Source organism: Nesoenas mayeri (assembly GCF_963082525.1).
Source record: "Nesoenas mayeri genome assembly, chromosome: 17".
In the NCBI taxonomy this organism is placed as follows: domain Eukaryota; kingdom Metazoa; phylum Chordata; class Aves; order Columbiformes; family Columbidae; genus Nesoenas; species Nesoenas mayeri.
Window position 1 is genome coordinate 5,017,724 of NC_137565.1, and position 27,641 is coordinate 5,045,364.

The 27,641-nt window shown below is 44.1% G+C and overlaps 1 protein-coding gene across 9 annotated transcripts in view; it reads right to left on the minus strand.

Annotated features, from left to right (window-relative positions):
* The window catches only part of ATXN2 (ataxin 2), a 51,336-nt gene extending 31,409 nt beyond the window's left edge, over positions 1-19,927 (minus strand). For 3 of the 9 annotated variants that reach the window (XM_080355168.1, XM_080355167.1, XM_080355166.1), the window contains exons 1-7: positions 19,166-19,926; positions 12,341-12,377; positions 10,676-10,735; positions 9,905-9,976; positions 9,560-9,710; positions 1,716-1,840; positions 356-447 (exon numbers count right to left, since the gene is read on the minus strand). In XM_080355168.1, coding sequence (XP_080211294.1) covers positions 356-447; positions 1,716-1,840; positions 9,560-9,710; positions 9,905-9,976; positions 10,676-10,735; positions 12,341-12,377; positions 19,166-19,287 — 659 coding nt within the window. In that variant the 5' untranslated portion in view covers positions 19,288-19,926. Of the gene's footprint in view, positions 1-355; positions 448-1,715; positions 1,841-3,836; positions 3,852-6,681; positions 6,789-9,559; positions 9,711-9,904; positions 9,977-10,675; positions 10,736-12,340; positions 12,378-19,165 lie in introns of those variants that run through there. The other 6 variants (XM_080355169.1, XM_080355165.1, XM_080355164.1 and 3 more) reach the window with 4 other exon arrangements.
* Between the last annotated feature and the right edge of the window lie 7,714 nt (positions 19,928-27,641).

Genomic DNA, 27,641 nt, shown 5'->3' on the forward strand with positions numbered 1-27,641 from the left:
TAAACATGAACCATAGGTATAGCAGCTATGTAAAGACAGTTTCACAATCTGGTATTTCCCACTGTATTCATGAAAGATTTTGTAAGAAATAAGCATTATTGCACATATGCCTAAATTCAGAAAATGTTGCAATGGGAATGAACTGTGCCCATTTAAGGGAATATACAATGATTACTACATCTAACTATTCACAGAACGCTGGCAAGGTTTCTTAAGCACTATTCATTCATTGCTTTTTCAGCTATTTGGTTCCACAACCTGAGAAAGTATGAAAAATTATCTTCAGATTATAAAGTTCGTCAAACCAAGGAGAACATTAAATACAAATCTAATAACAAAATATTTTGGAACTTACGTATAAGAAGATAAACTGCTGTCATAAGTTGATACTACACCATAATTTTCTTCATTGTAACGAAACATGTCATTGGGATCCCATCCATTAGACTAGAAGAAAATGATGCTTGTTTTTCAAAATGACACTGGAAACACATTCCCTTAAAATTAAGGGCTGATGGCAGAAGTTAAACCTTTTGCCCTTTTTCTTGGGCCTGTGAATTCACTGTCCAGATAACAACGTTACTAAAGCCACAATTTATTTCAGTGGATTTTGTTCAACAGATGCACAGATTTTACCTTCAAAGGCCAGTTTTTTGTTTGTGGTGTGTATCCGTGTTGTTATTATGAGGGGGTTTTTTTAAGTACCATGCCCACTCTGTACTAGAAGATTACTGGTTAGCAAGACATACACACATGAATGGCTTTTCCAAAAAGTGCAAATTGACACGTCTGGACATTAGAAGTGTCCCTTGGTGTGGCAAGTGCCAAAGCTTTTCAAATGCTCTACTAAAGCAATTATCGGAGAGACACACACCACGGGCAGAGGGCCCCTGCTGAATGGCACAATTTCCTCACTTTAGTAAAATCACTATTACAGTACTCGAGCACAACGATAAATGTTTTGAATGTTTTATTAAAGCACTGACAGTATTAAGTATTCTAATAAAGCTTAGCTGTACAATAAGTACACTAAAATTGACAGGATAACTGTTCTACTCAGACAAAGTTAATGTGCTTCACAGTAACATGACTAAATTCTCCTCTAATCAGTAATATTATCTTCTTTGTTTAACATATTGCAGCCTGAATATCTTACTAAAAAGAAGGCATGGTTGAGTACAAATATAAGGAAATGTCATTTGAGACAATACTCTTCATCTAACCATTCATAATCTGCTGAGGTAGTATCGGTGCTTATTAAGTCATGGGTCAGACGTCCATCATTTCCCCTCATCTTAGCTCAGAGACAGTTAACTAAGTACAATTTCACCATAATTTCCAAATGCAATGATAGTCAGACAGGCATGCTGCGATTAAACATAAATCACTGCAGCGTATTGCTGAATTTGGAGCCCTTAATAAAAGCTCCTGTTTCAGCCAGTCCCTGAGTCAAGCACGTCCCCTAGCACAGCAGCTGCCATTTGTCAATATTTGCCACAAGTGGCATTTGAAATCCAGCTATTCTTATTCAAATTGTAGAAAAGTACTGTGGCAGCTGCTAGCAAAGACTCAACATGCACCCATACAACGCAGGCCACCAATTTTAGTCAAAAAGTTCATTAGCAGATTAAAATTAAGGAATGGTTGCAAGGCATGTCCAGAGAAATAGTTTATTTTCTAGAGCCTGTCACAGATGATCAAAAAGCACTACTTACAACATCTGTCTCTAACGCCTCCAGCTCCTCAGCAGCGGTGGTCTCTCCTCCATCCCACGGTTCAAGATCCTTTTCCTTGTGTTCACCATTTACTTTAGCACTGATGGCTGAATCGGTAAAAGCATCTACAAGGGAGCGGGGAGGGATGGGGGTGAAATCAATTTAGTTAAGTACAGGAAGACATACATACTAGTTTATTTGAGGAACAACCAAACGAGCTGAATCACAGGCACATTAAACATCATTCGCCTGCTCTTGCAGTTGCTGTATTCAACAGGACTACATTAGAAAGGTGCTTACTTCACACTTCGAGTAACTGTGAAAGTACAGACTAAGTTCTGATATAGCAAAGAACAACAGTAATTACTTTCAGTTATTTCAAAATATTTTACACAAACTACATTTTAGGGGGAAAAAAAAAAGTCCTCTACAAACCCAAGACTTGTATAATGTGCTTTTCCGAACAGCCCACACAACTGCACGCTAACATATTATGCAAATATCAAAAAAGCATGAATGCAACACAATCCCATGCCCTAAATGGGCAAGATACAAGTTTCCCGTCAAATATCTGAGTTTCTTGTGTGTCCCCAGCTCCTCGGCACACCAGCATGCACGCACACGCCGTCCCTCCCTGCGCAGCGGAACTCGGTCACCCACCAGCTTGGAGCACCGACAACAGAGATGCTTTCGTTCCTGCAAGAGCCTTTTTAAGCAGCAGCTTATCCGAATCACACAGCAAGATTCAGAAACTCTCTACCTCTTGTTCTCAACAACATACGAAAATAAATAACTAGCAAGGGTCTGCTGTTGTTTATAAAAATTTATATAAAAAATAAATATAATAAGCTTTTCTTTTCACTTGTTTCATTCAAGCCCGACTTAAGAAGGAATACTAAAGTGCTGTAAAAAATGTACAAAGCCATTCATCACGGAAGCCAAGCTTTTACAGTTGTAAGCAACTAGATCTCAGAGCTGCCCAACTTAAACAGAAGGAACTTTAAAAAATAAAATAAGCTTGTTACAAGCTTGTAAATAAACAAATAAGCCTAAAAAAAATAAGTCTTCAATCTAGAATTTCCTATTATCATTCTACTGATAAAATAAGGAGTAAACATTTCAGATCTTTATAAAAAATAAGATCAAACCACCAGGCAGTGCCAGATATGGAAGAATGTGGCTTAAATTAACTCTTGGCAAGATCTGAAATCTTACTAAGAAAAACGAACTTTAAAACCATCATGAAAAGAATTTGCAACATATGAAGTTGGCCACTGACGTTACGGTTTTTAAACAATCACTGAAGATTTTTTAAAGAGAGACTGCTGATATAGCTTATTATTCTTCCTGTTCAACCAAATTTCACAGTGCAGTTCTGCACATATATTAGTGGGTCTGTCACAAAAGTGACCTGTGCTCAGCCCAGCTGGCAGCATCCAGCACTACCTCAGGAAATGTTCACTCAACTTATACACAAAGACCAAAGGAATTAAGGGTAAGCAATTAAGCACTGTTAATAAGCTTATATGAAACAAAATGTTATAGAAGATGTATGAAAAATCAGAGAAGTTTATTAGCTAAACATTCATTTCAAATACAAAAGAAGCAGTAAAATAAGAAAAGGAAGCCAAATGAAAGAAAAATGCCTAACAAGGCGCACCACTGTTAGGGCTCCCGTGAAACCGCAAAAACCTGCATCAGTCGAGATGTCACGGTGCCACCAAAGCTGCGACAGCACCCGCGCAGCTGGACGTTAACGCTTCCAAGCGACATTATATTTTAGCTCAACACTAAATGCGATGCCTTTAGCGGGCACGTTCTGCGGTTACTCGTTAACTGTTCTGCAATAGTCATTGTATGATTGATTCTACCTATGAGCTGCTGCAAAACTTCAGTTGTTGCATTTTCAAACCGTTCGGAATAGGTAAAAATCAAGGGTGAGAAACAGAAGTCACCAACTAACTGCAAGATACTCTAAATGGGTCTGTGAAGTTACGCATGCATGTTTTATAGTGCCAGAAATGTGCGAGCAAAGATATTAAGTTTCCGTTATATATTATGGTAACAGAAGCATTATGAAAGGCAAGATGCAGAAACATAGAGTGACTGCCAAAAAGTTACCTGTTTCTGAAGGAACTACAACAGATATGGAGAGAGAAAAAATTGGAAGACATCAGATATAAATACAGGTGGATTTTTTTCACATTATATGGCTGAATTTCTAGCAAAGCTAAACTCTTTCAGTCCCTCTCACAAGCATTCAAACTAATTGTACATCTCCCACCTTGCAAAGATCATTTCCATAGTAAAACCTCAGCGATGTTCCCACCAGCCCCATGTATTTCCCCATTTTTGCTCCAAAAAAACCTCCCTCCAAATAGCCTACAGATTTCTAAGGTATGGCAACTTGAAAGAAAACATCTCTCAGTTTACCTTCACCCAAATAGCTTTAAAAATATACTATAACACCAGAAACGTTGAAGTGTCATCTGAAAATATATAGTAAAACAGGGCTACCTTGATCCACAGTTAATAGTATGTAAAAAACACATTTATCAGGGCAGCAAAAGGCACTTGTGTTAGGAAAATCTACATTTCCCTTATCAATACCCCGCAGCTAACGCTGCCATAACCCGGTCAGACCAGAGCTGCTTCTGTGCCGAACACCATCAATTCTGTGTTTCATGTTTGATCCTCTCAGATTGGACATTTTACACCAAATGCAATCTGGAGGCTGCTTACGTCCCTTAGGAAACTGAAATTTCCTTCTACATTACTTCACTGGGAGTAGAGGGAACTCTTCTCCAGTGAGATGAGACTAGTATGAGTTAGAAGGACTGATGACAAGACCTGAAGGAGGTAACCGTCTGTATTTCAGAAGGGTGGCTCCTTAATTTCTATTAAATTATGTCAGACAAACTCCATGCACAATTGTGCCATTTTGGATACTGTGAATAAAATACTAGCTTAGCAAGACTCATCTACTCAACCCACTAATTTTCTTATTTAAAAAGCCACAGAAACATTGAGCAGAGTGCTGTTAAAAATTATTATGATACAGATGAACCAGGGGGGAAAATAAACAAGTCAAAACAGAACTATCAGTATCTACCAAATGCTACATATCTGAGTGAGATGTACACAGCCAGTGCTAAGCTTCCCAGTAGAACGCAGTATGTGATGGGGTAGAGGAGGTTTCATTGCTCTTCATTTGTCTCTCACTTTAGAATAAAAGTCATAAGTGGGACTGTGCTTCTCTACAGCTCGAAGAAACTCTGGAGTTCAGAGAAATTCAAGCTACAAAGGCAGAGTCCTCATCAGGGAACAGGGTCTCATGAGCATCCAGGCAAAGTTCAAATGTAGCAGAATGGCACCTCAAGGCACAGATCACTATTTTCCTAGAACAAACAGCCAGGCAGGCACATGGCTCACCAAGCTTAAAAATGTGGTGAGTCAAACAAGACTTTACCAAAATTAATGACCAACAAAATTGAGAACACATGTAAGAAAAGATAAACTCTACAAATAACTTGTTTCCAAAATAAAAATACTTCTTTTATGATTATTAGTAAAGCAGAAGCTAAAACATGAACTCCTGTGGCAAGTGGAGACTGGCAGAGTAATAACAGAGAAGATACTGAGCGCACAAGCTCAGTCTCCTCGTATCTCCGAGCTGCTGAATGAGCAATTCACATGACACCTTCACATGGCTACATTTTTATTCAATTAATTTTCTACATGGTAAAACCCAAGCTAAAGATCAAATGAAAACTGGTCAAACAAAGAGCTTGAGCTGTAACACTCAATTAGCCTCCACTGCCTCTGTACCGGCTTCATGTGACATCTCCTAAGCAAAGACGTTTGATATCAAAGACCTCACTTCTTGTTTTAAAGCCCAAGGACAATTCTATGCAACAGAAATTCACCTTAAGTAAAGGCAAATTAAATATACACATTCTGAGAAAAACTCAGCTTGGGCAAATTCTTCAAGTATGTGCTATTAAATGACTTTAAAAATTGCCAGAATAGAGTAATGAAGAGTCCAGGTTTAATTAATTTCAGTGATTAACATGCTTGTTTTCACAAAAATATTTAGAGCTACTAATGGTAAAAAGCACAAATATGCAATTAAGTGCAACTCTGCAGTTCAAATGCTACGAAACCAGTTGGCATTACGTGCCAAAGGTGTCCGTGCTGCATCCTGCAAGCTTTGATCAAGTTTAGCAGAGCCCAGGGTAAACTGAGGTTTCATCTTAAAGGTTTCAACAGTAAACTCATTTGTTTTGTAACTACTTACTACTGATTTGAAACATTAAAACCAGTTACCACCAACTTTGCACAGCCAATATTTCCTTTCTTTGTTCATAATATGCCAACTGCTATTCCCCTTGCAACACTTTCTCTGGAAGGATGCCACTTTTGGTGCTAATTCAAGGAAAAACCTAAATAGCCAATTCTCTTCTGACTTTGTTCATTGCATTTGTGATATTTTTCTCAGAATGCAGTAAAAGTCCCAAAAAAACAATAAAAACATTGTAGAAGCCTTTTACTTTAACAGTAGTTACGATGTTTAATTGTTTTGTCTTTAAAGAGAAGCCAAGAAGGCAACTCTGAAGCCTTACTCAAATTTGAATCATATGCAAACCAGCACTGTCGAGTGTTTAGGACGACAGAAAACAAACCCCTGCTAGAAGCTGGTTCTGTGGAACACAGGAGGAACATTCCCTCTTATTTCAATCATGCAGCCCCAGTAATTTAGCAACCACGAGATCCAAGCACTTCACCTTGGCCTCAGAAGGTGAAGCTGAAAGACATTATATGCCAACGTATAGCCAAGGACTTCAACTTGCACATCAGAGCGGATTTTTAGTGCCCAATTTCCAGTGCCAGATGCACAGTGTCTGTACCTCTTTAAATGCAGACAGGATAGATTGAAAGGGGGATGATGGATATAATACAATTTCACCTGAGTTTTCCAATGCACATTTCATTCATCAGCCTGCTGGTACTGCAGAAAGCCCCAATTCCACAGTGAGAGACCCTCAGGTGACTCCATTCCTCCTGAAGCCTAACAGCAATCTACACGAGTACAAAGGTCTGTGCAGACTGACATGACTTGCAAATAAGGGCCAAAGAAGAACAGACAGATTTCTTTTTTAAACATAAGTTGCTAGAAATATCTACGCAGACGTGTTTTCTTCTCCCAATCCTTCCAATTTCTACAATCTGGGCAGGCACCGCACTTTCTCCGCTAGTACGTCTAAAGGTGCAACGTCACGCTTGGCATGAGCAAATCTACGACTGCTCCTTCCCAACGGGGCGGCTTCACCCACCCCAAGCCTACGCTGTCATTACCTCCCTTGCCCTCACGCTACTGATGCAGCCGCAGGATGAATTATCAGCTCACTGCTCCAAAGCTGCACAAGCGCGATAGCAGCTTTCAGACACAACTGTTTTTGCACTCAACTGAAAGGAGAAATCCATCCCATTCCGTTTCTCCCCACCTGCTGTTCTTTTCCACTACTCTCCCAGTCTCTTCTGCCTGACCTGGTCAGACAATGCAGGGAATGTCTCTGCTATTCCAGTCTGGGTCAGAAGATCAAGTCTCATAGTCAAGAGCACCATTTGTGCTCCCCCAGCTCAGCAGAGAAGCAAATGACAGAATAAAAATCCATAGAACTCCAGATACTTATACTGAACCAGGAAATCAGGGCGCACTAAAATTTCCAAAACACTATCTTTTGCAAAAATTTAAGTTTGCTTCAAGGCTGCCTCAAAAGTCTAGTAGTCTCCTAAGGGGCAGGAGAAACTACAGAGACCCCAAACAACCCTACTCCAGGTAAGCCTTTCCTATGACAACAAAGTTCTTGTCAAGCGCCTTTTGTTGGACTATGTTTTTAAAGAAGTAAGAGCTGCCTTTCCAACCAAATACGTCCAAATTGTCTGCTAACTTGCCTGTGAAAGTCAAAAAACATTCAGGGCTAAGCAAGTTAAAAATATTTGCTCCTGGGTAAGTGCAACATTGTCAAACTTATCTGGCCGGGCACCAGACAGTGACCATTCCCAGCACAAGAGTTCACACTCGCTTTGTGCTGTGAATCGCACAGGCTTATCTGACTCCACGAAGGTTCGGGTTTATTTTTCAGAACAAAAGGCCAGTAGTTCCTGCAGGCATGTCCATACACTTCCATTGTTTTGAATCCTCGCTTATTTTATTTCCCAAGAAGTAGAAAGCCCTTCATTGCTCTAATTTGCAGGTGTGATCCAAGACTGACTTACACTTTCAAGTGTTCTTTCAAGATAACACATGTTGGACACAAAATGGAAAGCAGATTAATTTACCCACTACGAGTTATCAAGTTTTGCAGCCTTTCAGTTTATCTTGCTCCAAGTCTCTACAGCTCTCCTCTCCAGCTACTTAAGAGATTTAGATTCAAAGACATTCCACCTAATAAAGCGAACTGAGCGACTGCCAACCTGAAGAAGTCATTTTCTTCTAGAAAACTTCCACTGAGTAACTGTTCCTAGAAGTAGTAGTATATTCTTCATTCCATTTGCTCAAAATCTGTAAGGACTGGGTAACAGAGTGTCCAGTTTGCCTTTACATTAAAGTGACGTTCATAGCAGACCCCATATAAAGCAGCTCCTGTTTAATTTAAATTCAAAGTCCCATCCAGAACCTAGAACTTATCTGCATTTCAATGCTACATTTGCTCTGACATTATGCATCATCTTCTAGGAAAAGCAAATTCCTTAAAACAACAAGCCTCTCATTCTTCAGCTTTAAATCAGGCAAGAGAATATGCACATACAAACACAAGGTGAAAAGAGAAAGGTCTCAATAAATGTCCACCAGTCCCTACACATCTCTAGGTCATGGCTACATGGGAAGAAAGCATGGGTGTTACAACCACTTAGCTCCCAGTGACAGTTACACATCAACCTGAAAATGTGCACATATGGCACAGAAAGCTATAGATTTGCTATTGTTCCTTAGCCCAGCAAATGAGGAACATAAACATAAAAACCCTTGAGATTTGCTGCCCAAAGAAAAAAGAATCAACGAAGGCACTGTAGCTGTCTGACTTATGGGTCTCTTAGACTCCAGAACAATAAAATTAGGGTCTTGGAGGTCAGACATCAAAAGTCTGAAGAATGCCTGACTGCCCGCAAAATTGTTCAATTCTGAGTTTCAAGCCATGTCTTCTAGATTTCACAACCACTTGCCTGCCAACTCACTAGGTTCTTCTGTATTTTGGAAAGCCTTACCTACAGATCTATAAGTACAAAAGCAGAAATTAAAAACACAAGTAGTGGATTTTCTAAGAATTTTTAGCTCCATTTGCAGTAGTATTTTTAGAGTATTTCTATGAATGCATGTTTAGAGACAAAAGGTACTTAACTGAATATAGACTTTATATATACACCAACTCTGAACAATATTTCTTTATAAAGAATTTATATATTCATGGATTGTCGTACGACATTTAATACACTAATCCAGAAAAACATTCACAAAACCAAAACCCAACCTCCCACAAAATCTGTAGAATATTTTGTAACACTGCTAAGGATTTGCTTTCCAGACACCTAAAACCGTTGCTCCCAGCAGTGCACCCTCACTAAAGTTCTGCAATTTATGTTTTAAATGTTGATAAATTTCTGATTTCAGGAGGGGCTGAGCATCCACTCTTTCCATTGACTTTAATGGGATATCTGAATGTGCTGCACTCATTAAGGATTCATAGTCTAAATGTGAATTTTAGTTTTTGGATCCTAAAGCATCTACTTTGAAAATCTTGACTTATGATCTAAGAGATAAATAGCTTTAAAAACAAGTATACCTCTTCTCGCATAATTGGTATCCATATCCTTAAAATGCACCATAACAAAATCTGAAGACTTGAACAAGATACTCTCTAGTATGTCTTCACGTTTTGGCCCCAAACTGGATTCTGCGGTTTTCCGATGAGCAGCATCAAGCACTAAATCACACTATTAGAGATATAAAAAGAATACACTAACTTAATGCACAATAAGCTACTCGATCACTTCACATACTTGCAAACCAGACATTTACAACAGTCTGCAGAAATTAATCATAATAAATATTCCCATTTTAAGCAAACATTGATCATTCAGTATTAGGATCTTTCAAAAGAGGCAAGAGTAAAAATGAAAAAAATTACCTTAGGACTGTAGGTTTTAAAAACTCCTTCATATATACCACCATTTTTCACCTGTACTTCACATTTGGATCCCTAGAATGCAAGGAAAATGAAAAAAACAGCTTTCTAACAGCCTCACAAATGACACTTGACTCATTTTCTCCAAGATTCATTTCTTACTTAAGTGCAAATGTGTAAAATTACAGCTCCGTTTTTTTACGAATCTACTCATTCAACATTTGCCTATTTATAAATACACCACTGTGTTCTGCAGATGCAAACAGCTGGATGCGTATCAAAATTTATTCTGAAGGGATTTAAAGATACACACAGAAGCATATTCGGTACTCACAAGACTCTTCAACAAATTCTGTGCACACGTGTGGGTACAACTAAGGATGAAGGCTCAGCCTGGACTCTAGCAGATGGGGGACAGCCTGCCTTATTTAATTTTGGCATGTCAAGACTTGCCTTAAAATGTGGGGAGAAAGGCACATGGACTCATTTTATTTATCCATAATCTCTCTAAAGACAGAAAATTCAAAGTATGATCTGGGTATGACCGAAGTATGCACCAAATAAATTTGCTATACCTCTGCAAATGGTATCTGAACCTTTCCAAGCCAAAAATACAGAATAGCTACTACTGTGATTCTTTAAATTTCAATTTTGCAAAAGATGCCTACTGTTAAAGTTTAATATTCACTCAGTTATAACACAATTAGTGGACTAGTTAACAATTCTGTGTCACTATAGAAATGGTTCAGCCTCCTTCCAAATATGAAGACTTACAACAACTGACGTAAGTATGTGAACCATTCTCATGTTTGCATAGATGCCATCGAAAGAAATCTGAAAAACAAAAAAAAATGTCATGAATATATGAGAAACACTTGTAACAATTCAAAAAGCTAGTGCGTCAAAAATAATGCAGGCTTTCATCAGTACATACTAGTTCCTAGAAACATTGGTCCAAAATCTTAGTCAATATACACAGAACTTAGGTCACATAAGAATTCCAGAGGACTCTTACCTTTCTCTGATCATTAAGGATCTGAACACCTTTCCAAACAAGATAAGCATTAAGAAGTGCCCCTAACGTCACTCAAGAAGGAAATTCTGCTGGTTGAGTGAAGCCTGTGTGCAGGCTCCTAACGGAAAAAGCCCTGCTAACATCCCTCACTTGTTGAAGAACCATCAACAGGATCAGGTACTTCACCAGGTGCTTTCAGGGCCTGCTGAACTACATCTTTTCATCTAACGCACCTGATTACATGCATTAACAGAAGCTGAAGTTGTCAAATCATAGTGCCAAAGAGCTACAAAATACATCATAAAATCAGTCAAGAGTAATCCACTGTGGTATCAAAAGCTGAGATCCTCCAGTGGAGCTGACCAAGTATCAGCGGGGTTGCTGGATGACACGCTCACGTAGGCACACATGAAATGGTGAGGATGTCTGTGCAACAACTTCTGTCTCCCTGTCAACCTCATGCTTGTGAAACAAGAGATGGTTAAACATGCAAAGACCTCACGATACTTTGAACTTTTTAACTGACAGCGTATCTTTCAAACTGCCAGATACACCATCCACTTACTCGTTGGCACGTTAGCCACCTTCCTGGCCTGAAAAGGCGTGTTTAAGGATACTCCTATGCTCAACACATAAAGACTAACACTTGCATGATGTCTAGTGTTTGCATATGACCTTTTTCACCATCCCTCCTCAAAGCTTCTTTATTTTTACTGAAGAGTCTTGATATCTTCAATAAACATTTATGTGAGTGAACTGTAGTCCTTTGAAACTTCCCCACTTCTGCCCCATTCCCCAGAATTAGTCATCCTGGAAAACCAGGCCAATAACCAATTAGTAAATATTTGGTTAGCGCAGTTCCAAGATCCACTCTTTAAATTGAGATCCACATCTTTAGCTTTGATAAAATTATGTTCTACAAGTCAAGCAACACCTATACTTTAACAATACAAAGCCTTGACAGTAACTAAGGCTATACATTCAGGTTAGTGATAATTCTGGGTTAGATATTTTATAGTAAATCTAAACAATATTATTATTTTTATTTACATAGATGCTGTCTTACTGTCATCTGCTTAAGGGAGAAGCCTATGTCAAAGTCTTCAGAGAAGAAACAATTCAAAGGCATTGCCTTAAGTTAAATATTATCCGTATCTACAATTGCAAGAAAATGCAGACGATTTACATCAGCATAGTCAAAAGTTTAAGTGACCCTTCCCCCTTCCAGCCTTATATGAATGCAAGATGCTACATCTTTATAAAAGCATATCTCAGTTTAAAATATTCATCAAGGTATCAAAAGGAAAAAAATTGAGAGAATATTCCAGTATCTGCTGTTCTTACATTAGTACTTGGGTTCACTGTTCTTAAGTTGTTTCCTGAGATCTAGGAAGCAGTACAATGAGGATAAAACATCAACTTACTGTAGGCTGAGGCGGTCCTTTGCCACTGCTGCGACCTCTGCAATTAAATACATACATGGGATTAGATTAGAAAAACTGATGAAACTGGTGGTTAATTTCTTAACAAGTAAGAATTCAAAAACCCATCTTAATTTAGTGTTGAGAACGGGATCAGAGAAAACCAACATTCCCCTAGAGCAGAACTGAACAACTACACGGCCCACTGCATATACCCTCCAAATTACTGACCTGCAGGCCAGTAATACTGGTTAGTAGGCAAGAGGGTTACCTAGAGTAAGGATAAAATAAGGAAAATACTAAGCCTACGTCATTATAAAAGTCCAAAAATACTACCTCTTAAGCAGAATCCTGTTACCAAAGCAAATTCCAAAACTTACTGGCACACAAACCCAAAACCCACTCTCAGCAGTCTCTTCTTTAAGACCAGAGGTTCAGCACATCGTCACTGTCCATCTCCTTAAGGGTGACCCAACTAACGAACCCACGCCACAAGCTGCAGAGGAACCCAGACCTCAAAGCCCGACGCAGAGAGCTGGCTTCTCACTACCATCCAAGGGAAACTCATTCCGTCCATCCCCTCAAAAACACTAACTCCTTTTAATGCAAATCTGTCCATGTGTAGCACTTGGGATACTTCAAGAAGTTTTTAAATTAACCTGTGTGCTCTTAATACTCTGCAAACTGAGATGTAAGTCTGTGCCCTCTACCTCAGACATCCTAGTCCCAACAGTCTCCCTGCACTGCTGTGCCTTATTTCACAGTTATTGCCTTGCACCAAGAAGTCCTAGTTTCAAATACTTCTCGTAGTGATTTAGATTTGTATTACAACAACTTCAGGACTACACACTGTAATGTGAGGCAAAATGAAGTCTTCTGTTCTACTAAAAAAAAAAAAAAAATCAATTTTTAAAATAGACCCACCTTACAGATGCACAACCATTTAATTAAAGAGGCCCAAAGAATCGTGTCTATGTTTCAAAATATCCAAACAACATTGTAATCTAAATCTGACTGAATGTCAGCTGCATGCAATTGCTTTTGAAAACACTACGCTGTGGTTGAACGCAACCTTGCTCTCAAAACAACATGTCCTTCTAAATAGGGCTGCTGAGTTAGTCATGAAATCAAAGGAACTTCTCCCAATGAACATACATAGCCCTTCAATAAATTCTGCAGAAATAAGCAAGTCCATCAGAGAGCCATGAAAGGCCTCAGTGAGGAAAAAATGAAAAAAACAACAAACTATCACTTGACTTGTTTAAGAAAACAAGATTCTGACACAGAACCAGTCTCATACCACATCACGCACACCGATGACATTTGCCGATTGGCAATAACTGCACATTTCGATGTCTAGCTGACATTTTCAGAATACTTGCAGTGTACTAATGTCCTGAAAAAACCCTAATGCAAGTAGCCTTTAATTACCTATCAGCCTTAACTTTCCATAAGGTAGCTTCAAAGAACTTCAGGCTTGCTCTGGAGACAAGCGTCACCATTTACCAAATGTGCCATTTGTCACATGGCTGCCTATAGCCCTTGGTGAACAAGGAACATAATTTTTGCATAATATTCAGATGAATGATCCTCTTCTTTCTGAAAGTGATTTCACACAATGTGAAATAAAATGGAGGTATAGGCCAGTTCTCTTTTTTTTTCCTTTTATTACAATCCAAAGTGTTAACAACACGGTCTTTCGCAAAATGTGACCATTTTGACCATTTTTGTTCCCTCTATCGGTCTCAAAGACTTTAGAAGATACACCTTCTTACGTCAGCAATAGAAATGGGCAAAAGGGAAAGAGTTTGGTGGCTTTGAAATAGAAAGCGCTCCCATTTTTAGTGACAAGTATTCTTAGAATTTAAATAACTGGGTTGCTAGACTGGTCAGAAAGTCTGGAGTATTCCCTTTAAGCATCAACCTGAGTGTTGCAGACTTTCCATCTCTTACCACATTTCCAAAATTACTGTTTCTATCCACATTTCTGTAAGAAACAATCTGATTGTGCGCATCCACATTGGCAAGAGGTCCTAAGTTCTACCTCAGACCAAGAGTTAAGCCAATTCTACGTGCTATGTGATCGAACAGATATCTTTACAGACCTGACCTCTTGTTTTCCAGCTATAACTGTTAAATACAAACCACTAGAGAAAAGGAAAGACATTCACCAAGATGAAAAATGACAGATATTCACCGATTCTGCCAATGCTACAATTCAACCAAAACCGTGTGTATCTTCTGCTAAAACCAGGGCCACCAACTTGAGCTTTATATTCCAACAGGTGAAGGCTCAGGTTCAAACCTCTGACACATCTCTGATGCATCATATGAAAAAAATAACAGGACCTTTACGAAAGCAGAAAGGAGATGGTCTGTGACAGGAGTTTACCACCAGTTAAAACAGGAGAGTTACACTAAAAAATGGGGGTGAGGAAAACTAGAAGGGTCAGGAGCAATTCAGCACTGCTACCTAAAACCACATCTTCATTACAGTAAGTATGGTAAAGAAAAAAATGCATTTTGTATTGCAGAAACATGGTTAAGGATAAGCCTGGGAAAAGGCACAGCAGTTTGGCAAATCCAATTTGTAAACCTTTTCCTTTGGGGTAGCAAAGCCACAAAGGCAGAAAAACGCTGCACCAGACAAAGTAACGACCAAGCAATTAAACTTAGTAGCCAACTCAGGCAGGGCAGCAGTTACACCTTGAGTCAAAGTCTCCATAAATGCTTAATCCCAAACGCTGCACAATAAACATGTTTCCTCAGCAGCAACTTGCAATTTTTTTTCCTATTTTTTGAGCATTTACTATCCTATTCCTCAGCATCCCGTACCTCCCACCCTAAAGTTTACATGCCAAGCAGAGCATTAGTATAAGCAAAACAAGGTCACACATTTATATTTTTCCAGTCAAGTGAAAACTAATGCAAGGGACTTTCCAGGATGTGAAAGTAAATCTGGGATTTTCTCTCCAGAACCATCTTCCCTTTGAGACTAAGAAACAAATGCAACCATCCTGCAATTAATGTCTGGAGCAGAACTGCAACTACACACTGTTGAATTTAGCAGAGTGAATAGATGATTCTGGAGCACTAGCTGACATTACTACAGCTCCAAAAACAACTTTACAGGATACTCCAAAGAACTTTCATTACAACTGCAGGTAAATTCTTCTACAGGAAAAATCAGAAGCACCAAGTGCAGTATTTGTCTGTATAAGTCAAATAAATCAAAGCTGTCAAGTTAAGATTATACGGGAGGTCCAGGAGCATTGTTTTCTGCAGTTTTTTCCCCAATACTGACATCAATAATGTCAGCTCCTGCCTTCTTACAAGATGACAACTTCTGTAGCATCTGAATATGCCAGTAACCTGACTCAAGTCTGACCCAGCGCACACCTGCGACCTGTTGATAGGCTTAATTTTGGAAGAACTTTCTTCATATATGTTGCCACAAATTAGCTTTTAAATTAAAACTCACTCAAAAGTGAGTATATAATATCACACTAAGGAGCATTAACAGCAATAAGGGAAGAGACCTAAAGGTTGTCCATTCATGTTGCTCAGCAGTTTAGTGCGGTTGCATTAAATCCGACACAAAGATGTTAGAACAAACTAGAAAACCTCTGAATGGCGCGTGTGACCAAAACTCCAGAACAGTCACTTCCAGTGCACCAGCGCTCAACATTCCCCACTACTTCTGTCTGAACAGAACCGACACCTCTCTTCTACCCTTTACCTAAGCCTTTAGTTGGGCTAATAAAAAAGGATGTTAAGGAAATAGGAAAATAAGGATAGGCAAGAAGCGTTGAGTCTCAAAAGCAAACTATGCAACATGAGATCATTTCAGTTTTAATTTCTTAATGGACAAAGCCATTTATAAAAGACAGTAACTTACAGTATTCCTAAGGGACTCCCCAAGTCCAATTAGGCAAGAAAGTTACCAAATAAAAAGGAAAAAGACCTTCTGCCATAATTGTAACTAGACTCATAACCATCCAAAACCTGAGTCTGAGGTGTTTTCCCTTCAAACAAAATAACAATGGGAAAAAATTGGTAACCAGAAAGGATGCAGTGCTTGCAGGAATGCTAGGGCAGATGCAGCTTTCAATCACAGACAGCTAACCTTCCTGTGCTTGGCTAAGGGCAAAAGAGAACTAAAACACAAAAAGCAGATATTAGATAATGTTTTGCCCAGCACAGCAGAGCAGGTTTGTGTCCGAGGTCCATGTTTTCTGCAGCTGCAGTTCAACATACTGTTGGCATCACCCCTAAAGCCCCATTTCTCAGCTGCCATTTTGCACGTGCAGTTGCTATTAAACAAATGCAGCGTTTTACTTAGTGCCTCTTTATTTAAAAAAAAAAAAAAGTATTAATCCTTCTTGTTTGTTCTTCTTGAGCACCTTTAAAGATACCTTCATTTGTGATGTTTCCCCTTATGTAAAAGAAATTAATAATATGAAAAGAAATCCTAAAATGTCCTTTTTTCACGAGATTTTACCTTTCCTAATACAAAATACATATACCCATCATTATGAAACCACAGAAACAAACATAGTGAGCAAAGTTGACCTTATCCGCACTATCAGACCTACAAGGACCAGGTGCTCAGCCCAATTATGTCTTACAGTAATGAACACACAGCAGAAAATTAGTGCCTGGACAGTTAACTATCAATGAGCTTGCCACCCAAAGCTAAGCCTTGACAAGCAACTTAGCCATGAAAAAGCAACATTCTTTTGTATCTCAGGAAGATAAGAGAGAATGCAAGTGCTGCAGGGAAATGAGCTGCTAGGATGAAACCTTGGCATAAATGGAGATGTTTGAGTTTCTATTAAACAATATAATGCTTCAAATTGAAAACAAGATGCAGGCCTGCTAAAAAACAAATTGATTTTTCAAACAGAAAAGCCACTCAGCTTTTCATTTGCGTGAATGGATTTGCAGCATGGAGCAACTCTGAATTTGTACTCCCAAAAAGACAAGACTTTTCTTTAGGACAGCCAAGGGAGAAGTTCTCTGAAGGTGCTCCATGGGGCTCCATCAGCCCAGGGACTGGGATTTTACTGACCCTTCTCTCAGAAATAACTTGAAAAACTGATTAACAAAAAAGAGATATGAACACCTCTGGGGGAACATGTCAGTTGTTTGGCAGCCCCACTAGAACTCCCTAAGGTAGGGAGTTCTGAAGTGGAATTTATCCAACAAAACTGGAAAAGCAATGCTGGCAGGAGAAATCCCATGGCTTTAATCTTTAAATTTGGGAAACTGAAGCTTGCATCCCCTAATCTACACAGTCAAGTGCTCACCATCATACTGAATTTTAAAAAATAAAGCTGTAGGTTTTGTTGCCCTTCACGTTAACCTCTATAGTGCCACTGTGTGTTGGCAGGGACAACTGTTTAGGCAAAGTACAGTAAACATCATGCTTAATCTAAACAGCCATATGTAAAAAACTACTAAATCATTGCAATTAGGTGCTGAAATATTATTGTTGTTATTTATTTCGTCCTTTTTAACCCTACCCAAGCTTTTCCACTTACAGTTACACAAACTGGTAACAGAGTAAAATTCTGTTTCCAGTGATGTACAACAATGGGACCACTGTAAATTCTGTTTTATTGCCAATACACACAACTGACCAAGAATAAAAGTTGAGTTAAAGAACAAGATGAATAAAACTTGAAACTGCTGTGACTATGACCTTCAAAACTGTTACCGTCCTGCTTTGATTGTTAGTTATGACCCCCACAGCACTGGAAAAATTGATAACAAAAGTTGTGGGGTTTTTTGGTTGTTTGTTTTGGGTTTTTTTCCCCCTCAAATATGTATGAATTTGTAGAGCTAATGCTCTCCAAGCAGGATCAATCAATCTTCCCGAGGCAGCAGGGGACAGTGGGGCCTCCGCAGCGAGCGTGGGGAGGGGGAGATGCGGGAGGGGGTTGTGAACCTGCTGCAAACCCCCCGGCTCCTCGCCCCAAAAATCTCTGAAAAAAGGCCAAGCTATGCTTGAAACCACCATCCACCGCCGAGGCCTGAGCGCTCCTGCAGCCTCCCTTCCCGCGAGAATTTTATTGCGATTTCAATTAAAAAAAAATATATATATATATTTATAAAACGTATTTTTAAATAAAAAATAACCGTCGGTGAGCCGAAGGCGCTGCACCGCAAGCGGCCTCCGCCGACTTCCACAACGCTGCCCCCTCCTCCGCCGGTGACGAACCCGCCGGCCCCGCGGCCGCCGCCATCGCGGCCGCTCCGTTCCCGCCGCCACCGGCCCCCCGCACACGTGCGGCCGCCGGTTACGGCCCCTCGGCCCCGCCGCCCCCCGCCTCCCCTCCCCCCCCCCGCACCGCCGCCTCCTCAGCAGGCGGGTCACGTTGGCCCGGGGGAAGCGGCGCCCCCCGCCCCCGCCGCAGGCCCCGCCAGGCCGCAGGGGGCTTCGCCCGCCGCGGTAATTCCAGTTCCCGCCGTGCCCTCCGCCGTCCCCGGCCGCCTGAAGGGCACCGGCCGCGGCCTGGCCTCGCGGCCTCTCCCCGGCGGCACTGCGGAACCGGCGGGCCCCTCGGCGGGCCTGCGTGTGCCCCGCCCGCCGCCATGCCGGCTCCCGCCCCGCCGGGCGGAGCCCCCCGCGCCGGGCCGGGCCGCGCTCCCCGCCATGCAGCAGGCCCCGCTCCCCCTCCCGGCCGCGCCGCCGCCCATGGAGGCCGGTGCGGGGGGGGGGGGGGAGGGGGGCGAAGGGGGAGGGGGAGCGGCGCCCGCGCCCGGCGCCCCACGGCGGGGCCAAGGCCAAGGCCGGGGTCGGCCCAGCCGCCGCCGCGCACCCACCTGCCCATGTTCTGCCTCCCGCCGCCCGCGGCTGACGGGAGGCCGGGGCCGCCGCCGCCGCCGGGGGGCTTGCGGTTGTTGCCGGCGGCCTGCGCCGCCGCCGCCGCTTGCTTGAGGGACATGACGAGGGGAGAGGGCCGGGGCTGCGCGCCGGGGCTGGGCGAGGGCCGGTCCACGGGGCCTCGCTGCGCTGGCGGGGCCGGGGCGCCGCTGAGCTCGGCCGGTTGCTCCCAAACAGTGCGAGCGGGGCGGAGGGAGCGAGCGCGGCGCGGAGGGATCCGCGGAGGAAGGAGGAGGGGGGGAGGAAGGCCGGACCGGGCCGGCGGCTGAGGGGAACGGCGGGGCTGAGAGGCACGGCAGTCACTCTCACCGCCTCTCGGGTACCCCCGCGGCGGCTGCGGGATGGCGGCGGAGCGGGAGGCGGCGAGGCGGAGGCGCGGAGCGAGCGGCAGGCGCGGACTCTTTACGGGAAGTCGGAGGGCGCCGCGGTGGTGCTGCGGCGGGTGAAGGGGCGGAGGCGGAGAGGGGAGGGGGACACGTGAGGCGGCGGCGCGGGACGGCGGCAGCTCCCGCCGCAGCCCCGGCCCCGCGGAGGGGAGGGGACGGGCCCCGCGGGGCTGTGAGGCCCCCGCGGGCAGAGCCCCCGCTGTCCTCAAACCTGCGCTCCCCTTCCCCAGTCGCCCGCGGTAGCTGCAAGGACAAACCCCAACCCATGTCAGCCGGGCGGGCAGCCCCGGTGCGGGCGGCCCCGCAGGCCGCGGCCCCTGAGGGGAGCGTTCCCCCTCCCGGCAGCGCGGGGCCCTGGGCTGCGGCCTCAGCTGCGGGCCGGCCCGCGGGCCGAGGCCTGGTCGGGGCAGAGGCTGACGGGGCCACCCAGCCCGGGCCTGCTGCTGCCCGCCCGGCCCCGCAGAGGCCCCGCTGTCCCCGGCGAGCGGGCTGGGCCCGGCCGCGCATCGTTTAAAAATAACAGACACGGAGAGACACCAAAATCCAGGGAAAGAAAAAAAAATGGCCGAGGCGCAATGGAGAACCCCGGCCGCCAACCGCGGATCCCAAACCGCCGCCGGGAAGCGCAGCCCATCGCCCTCCTCCTCCTCCGGGAGCCCGCGGCGAGGCAAGATGGGGCCCAGGGCATCGCCACAGCCCCTTCTCGCAACAACGGAAACCTGGGGTACGCAGGGGCTGCCTCCCCCCCCAAATTGCTGCAGACCAAACTAATTAAAATTTGCATTACATTGGTAGAAATAGAATATTTGAAGCCTGAGATGCCAGGTTTCCCATCACTGTTACCTATCCCCCATCACCAGGCTTCCTGCAGCAATCAAAGGCGCAGCGACTCTTTGGTTCTGCTGTGTTCGTGGTACCTGCTTTCCCCAGAGCGGTGATTTCACCAGCTCACAGCGACACATAAAACCTGGACTCTCCTGTTGAAAAAAAAATCAATGTACATATAGGATTAGTAAGAGCAGATGTAACTTGAAAACCAAGAGCTAAATTGATTTATAGCCATGGTTACTCAAAATGCTCAGCGTTTAATCTATTCATAGAAATGCTCTAGAAATCCCCCAGGATTCAAATGTAATAAAAAGGAGCGGTGCTCTTAGGCAGGCATTATTTATACACCTTGCTTGTAAAGCAACAGCTTTCCCATGCGGTTGGAAGAGTTGTGGGTGGCAACATGCAATGGTAAAAAGATAACAAGATACTTAACAGCTTGCTTAAATTAGCATTTTCCCTACACTTTTGACTGTTAAACTGCTTGTTTTGTTTTACCTTACAGGCCCAGATAACCTCGCGGTTAATATACTAGCTGAAATGGGCTCCGCACAAAGAGATTTTCCATGGAAAAATACTTGCCCTAATCAGAGCCACCAGTTTGAAGGAAACTACGTTTTTCAGTCACTTTAGTGAATTCACAAGACAATTTCTGATTTTACAGCCACAGAACTGAGAGGTTATTCAGGATTTCTACCGAATGAGAGTTTCTGTAGGAGACACTGGCACCTGCGGAGCTGAAGCCGGCTCATGCTACCAAATTTTGGAGCCATTTACTGTAAAAATCAGCAGCCTATTTCACCGCACGTGATGGCATAACCAACATTACCTAAGAGAAGCTAAGGAAAGACCTTTTTTTAAAAAAAAAAATATATATATATGTATATATACACACACATAAAACCAATTAGCATGTAAACTCTTACATTTAACCCTTCTTTAGGGTACTGTTTCTATATTTTGCCTATACATTTTGTCGGTCCTACTGGGCTTCAAGCAGACTCCCTCCAAGTGCTACCCCAACAGGGGAAATGCAGCAGGAAAAGAACTTGAAGAGTCAAAATCTGCCTTGAAACTACCTCCAGTGAGGCACAGCTCGCAAGGATCCCTTCCTCAGTCGTGTGCTTCGTCAGTGTGCTTTGTGTTTTAAACTAAAGCCACCAAAAAAAAAGCACAAGAAGTCTGATAAGAGACTGAGTATAATGTATCCAGCTCACTTAATAGTTGGGTTTTTTTAAAGGACATTACTTCAATGCTTTTTTCAGCTAAGAATGTTTACAGAGCACAGCAATTAGTCACTATTTATGGGGCTAAAGGTTAAGAACTATTAAAGAGCCTGCAGCGGTTTGAAGTGGCAGCCACGCCAGGGGGGTCCTGCTGGCAAAGAGGGAGCCCTTGATGTTCAAGGATGTCAAAATAATACAGAAATAAGTTCCACAGGAAGAGATGGTTTCTAAGACATGAAATAAAGTACATTTGGGGGTAACATGTGCTTGAAAAAGCAGTATATGAATAAGACTCGTGTTCACGTCTGCAGGAATGACTCAAGGGCAGGTGCAGTTTGACTTGTTTTCTTCTTCAATGTATTCCTTTTGTTAAGCTCTGTTTGGCTTTCATTGGTCCCTCCCTTTTTTGTTTGTTGAGCATCTTTGTAAAAAAACATATGAAAAGTAAATATAGAAATGACCAAATTAAAATAGACCACTGAAGAACCTGCAGGTTGGTTTCAGAATGCTGCTCCTCACCTTCCTGCTGCAGTGAACTGCCCAAAGCTCCAGCGTGATGAGAATAACCTGGTGTTATGGCACATTGCTCCCTTTGCTTCACATGCAAACAGCTCTTCTTTATTAGCCCACCATTTCAAATACTCTGTATTTATTACTTTATGCTTTGGCTCTATCAATTTCTCCCTTTTTTGGCTATTTCCTGCTATTATTTTGGTTGTAGTTGTGACAAAGAGCCAACGGTGGGTGCAGAGGTCTGGCTGTAGAAGTGTTGAGGATTCAAATTTACCTGCTCCATGGTCAAGAAAGAAAAGCAACAATTTCTAATGGAGAGTCAGGCTCTGTTTTGCCCTTTCTGTCCACTCTTTTTCCAGATGACTATTTTCATTCAAATTCCTGACTCCATGTGCAGGCTGCATTTGCATACGGAGCTGAATGAGGCTGATAACATCATTACTGACCAGGAAGTGCTACATGATGTAACATTTCCTGGATCTGAGCTGCCGGTAGGTGTTGGGCTCTTCCTTGAGCTACCCAGGGTGATTCTCAACAGCATTCAACAAGATAAAACACGCACATCTGCAGAGGGACAACCGGCATGCAGTGTTTATTTAAGGTGAAATCAGCTGCTAGAGAAGCTCAGAGAACTGAGGATTTTTACACAAGTCTTTTCTGTTCCTTGAAGAATTCAGTCTTCCGCTCCCATTCTCCCCAACCTTGTTCTCGGAGGCCAAAACTTTGTGAGCGGCGCTATGGGCACAGGGGTTTCCAAAGACATTAGGAAAACAAATCAGGTACTCCAGCAAATGAGCAGCACTTCTCAGAGATACGTTGTTATCTCATCTGCAGTTTGAACTGATGAACGCACTCCTGGCCGAACCAAAGAGGTACGTACACCACAACGAGCAAAACCACAGCCCAAACTCCAACCTGACCTGCCTGCCCCTGCCTTTCCTCCTGCCCCAGCGTCCCCTCATCACCTGCAGACCCTCAGGTTTGCAGCTCAGCTCTGAGCAGAGACCAGCTCCCTTCAGATCCCGTTTTTGATCTGCACTTGCACTTTTATCGCTATTTCTTCCCCATTTCTCTCAGCCCACCAGCTGGGTTCAGGCAGGGATGACGGACGCACCAGCTGCTGCTCCTGCAGCCAACAGGAGGTGAAGGGAAATGTCAATGTCCACAGAGCTCAGGAGAGACATACACAAGTGCCAGAGCTTGTTTCACCTATAACCAACATTTTAGTGAACCTTGCTCTCAATTTCCATTGGCCTCGGACACTAAACAAGGGCATTTCCTTCCTCGGGCAGCAAAGCCACAGGACCTATACAGCAATGCTGTCGCTCTGTAGCAATTGTTTTGGGACAGAGCTGTGAACTGGGAGCCACCAACTCTGCCCATCAAACCGCCAGGCAATCTTCAACCAAGCACTATAAGCTTTTGGTTTCCGCATTTTTTACAAAAGAGGAGGGGAAACCCAGCCTTGCTCCAGCTAAGCAGCAGCAGCAGCACACAAAGCAATCGTTATGCCAAGATTTAGCTCTCAAATCCCTCAAGATCTGGTGCTCGCAGGGCAGAAACAACCTTTGCCTCCCCACCTCGGCGAGCTGTACCTCAGCATTTCCCAGGCACAGCCACAGACCCACCAATACCCGTCCTCTCCCCGGCCATTCACTCAGACAGACATGCCAACCAGACAGCCAGTTGCCATGGCATTTTTTCCCCCTACAGACAGATGTCCATTAAAAACCCAGTCAGCCTCAGGTTTGCTTCACAGAGCAGCTTTCAGTTATTATTACCAGCCCGCAAGGAATTTCCACTGTGCCCCTTCACCTCAGATGTTTCGATCCACTTCAGGATTAATCCCTGGGGATTAGAAGGAAACTACTGCAGAACAGGCACAGGTACATTCAAAGGACAAATTCAGGATTACAATCTCATTTTATGTTTTTGACAGATGACGGCCACCTGACCACATTTGGAAAGGGTTGGATTTGTTACCTCTGCCGCTCTTTCCCTTGTTCACTAAGACTCTGGGCTAAAATCATTCAGGCAAATTGGAAGCGAGATGCAGAACTTTCCCCCCCTCCTCCAGCACATTACACCTGGGCCTCAGATCCAGGATTTTGGCTTCAGGAGGATCCAGGAGCATCACCAGAGCCTCCATCCCTGGGGAAGGGACTCCCACCCCTCCGGCACAGCCAAGCGCTTCCAGCAAACGCCCATGCGTGCAGGAGCCACGTCTTCCTTGGTTATGAGGCCACATTTTTATTTAAGATTGGAAAAAGAGCTGGATGGATTCCACCCGCCCCCTCAGCCCATCCCGCCTGCAGTGGGGGCGAAGGGCTGGTCTGAGGGGTCCCTCAGGAAAGGCGGGGGAGCTTCCTACTGCCATCACCAGCATCTCGGCAGGGCTGAGCTTCAGAGGGAACGGCCAGGCATTTTTATTTGGATGATAACTGCTAAATGCATGAGAACTGGACACTGAAATTTAACTATACAGTGAAATTAGTTTTCTTTGCTAATAAGACAACCATTAAAGAAACCCTCTCGATGGTATCCAGGGAGGGATCTCCCCTCTCACGCCTCAGTTTCAACCTGGCAGGCTTCTTCCTCTGGGCTGCGGCACTGGGGAGACGTAAACCTTCTGCGTGGGAGCTGACATTTTGGAGGCATTATTGCAGCCCTGCATCCCGGCTGGCTCGCAGCGAGTTTTCCACAGGAGTCTGTGTCTTCCAGGGAGCCAAAAGCCACTGATTCAGCCGTAGGAACGAGAGCTCGTCATAGCTCAGCGAACCAGCCGGCTCCAAACGTGTACCCAGGCGCGGGGTCCCGAGAGAGCGCTCCCTTCCAGGCTCGGACTTACTTCCCAACACGAAGCGTTTGGATTCCTCCTCTTGGTTACAGCTAGTGCAGCTGCAAATATGATCAAAAATATCTAATCCTCTTAGCTGCTTCTGCAGCTCGACTGCAATCGCCGCAGAGGAAAATGCTGTGATTTCGGCGCGCTGCCTGCGTTCCCACATGGCTGCCTCTAAACCTCGGTTTTACACCAGTGCTTGGTTCTCCCCGGTGATTTCTTGAAGGAGGAGGCAGCGTTTGGCTCCTTGCGATGAAGCTGCAGGAGTATGAGAGCGAGGGATGGAGGCCCGGAGCTCCCAGGGCTCCTTCCCTGAGCACGCAGGATCCAGTTGGGATTTCTTCTTTGCTCCAGCAAAGCCGGAGCACGTTCAAAAGCTGCCAAGGAAAATTCCTTGGGAAAATAACCCTCTTTACTCCTCATGCAGCCCCTGTACTTGCAGAGGGAAACTCTGGGCACAGCTGTGCTGGACAGGACCAGCCGGCTCCCCCTCCATCGGCACGAGGCCGCAGGCTGCAGCATCATCCCCATCTCCTGCAGACATCTCCAGCTCACCCAGCTCGCTCAGCTGCATCTCCTACTCGGCAAATCCAGCCCTCACAGAAGGTTTTCCAACCAAGACTCCACATAGACCACCATGGATTCAAGCCAACAGCACTAGGAGTTTCTCCAGCCTATGTTAATTCTGCTTGGACTGATTACCAGTAGCACAGAGGAATTGTTCTAGGAGATGTAGTTATGTTTCATATGCTAAAGAGATTTACTGTGGTGTTATTTTGGGTTTACAGAGCTCAGACACAAAGACCATGAAGTTGCCTTGGAACCTCACTCACACTGCAGAGAGAAGGATCCCACCAAGGAGAGTTTCCTTCACATGCTAAACCCCCTGTTTTACACGTTTCTTCACCCAATGGCATCACACACCAATGAAGATTAATAAATATCACAATGGCACATAGAGACACAAGGGAAGAGGGAGACTGGGAGGCAGAGGCACATAAACAGGTGTCAAGAGCATCATCTTTGCATCCAGAAAACCAAGGTGCATCCTTCACTGACATTGTCCTCCAAGGCCATTGCCACCACATAGGGACACTGCAAATAGGCAAGAAAAACAGCTAAGTTGCAGTCTTGATGCAGGAAAAGCCCATGTTAAATACACACAGGCAGCCTGACTGCTCAGCACGGGGCAGCCAGGTGGGTTTTGTGGATATTTTACAACCTCCAGCAGCATTAGGTGCAGCACCTGCAGCTCCCTGCATACCCCCAAGCACAGACACGGGGGCTTCACAGCTCAACTGAAGCACTTTTGAGAGCACAACCGCTTTGGGAGCCTGTAGAATGTTACCACTGAAGTGCCACCTTCAGATAACCAGGAACACGCAGCGACCAGCATGGCCCCAGGGATCTCAGGTGGGGAATGAGGTCTGTGCCTAACACAGCACCAGCAAGACAACAGCTCAGCCTCACCCCACAAACCCAGATAACCTCCACAGCCACAAAATCCTGGCATTACTAAACCTGCCCAAACCCCCCAAGTCTCCTTTACCTGGTGAGCTCAGGCACATCCTGCTCAGAGCACAAAACATTCTGTTACTTCCCAGCCCCAAGAAACCCTCCCCAAAGAGCCCCCAGCAAAGCGGCAGCTTTATAGGAGCTGTTGGCCCCGAAGAAGGTTCATCAGGAACCAGTTTCTTGGTGAGGAAGCAAACGTTGCTCTCTCAGGTGTTTGATGTTTTCAACCAGCTTGAGGTAAAAGGAGTTTGACTCTCCAGCTCCCTGTGAGAAGGTGGAAGGAAACCATGCGAGTGTCTTGAGGTTTGTTGTTTAACTCAATTAACCAATTACTTCCAGGTCAAGAAGGGGCAAAGCTATAAATACTGTTTGCTGCTATAAAGAATGTTTGCTCAAGGGTGGTGCAGGAGTAGGAAATGCAAGGTGCTGGGTTTTAACTTAGGCTTGAAATGAAAGCAAATATCACAAATTGCTTCCTCCTTCAAGCAAACCTGTCACTATTTTGCTGTTGCCCCTCGGCGGCTGAAGTGAACCAGCGCACAGAATTGGCTCTTGCCTTGGGAAACGTGTGTGGGAATTCAGGCTGGAGAATGAACACACAAATGTTCCTCCTGCACCACAAAACTGCCCTGCAAATGTTGATGACTGTCCTGGTGTAGGACCTGCTGTTGAGAGCTGGATGTGTCTGCCTTTAAAATACCGTTTATTAAACTAAAAATGCTCATTTATGTAAAAAGAGGGGGGAAAAAAAAAAGCAAGCCTAGGAGAAGCTGATGTGGATTTCTCAGAGCCTGAACGAGAACAGACAAGTCAGATGGTGCAGATCAAGGCAGGAATTTTCCACGGGGCCTTAGGGAGTTGGGCTCCGGTGAGAAGGTAAATGGAGCAGAGGGTGGGTGGTGGGACGGACGGCAGTGTGTGTCCCCTCGGGGGGGCCTGGGCTGGCCACAGGATGCTCCAGCTGCCATTTGACTGGACATTTGTGGACATTTGACTGCAGGGCCACCCCAAGCTGCCCCAAGTTTCCCTCGCACACAAGATGACAGGCCCTTGCTGTTCCTCCCGTCACCCATCCAACCGCTCAGGAACAGCTGCTGGAGTGAAT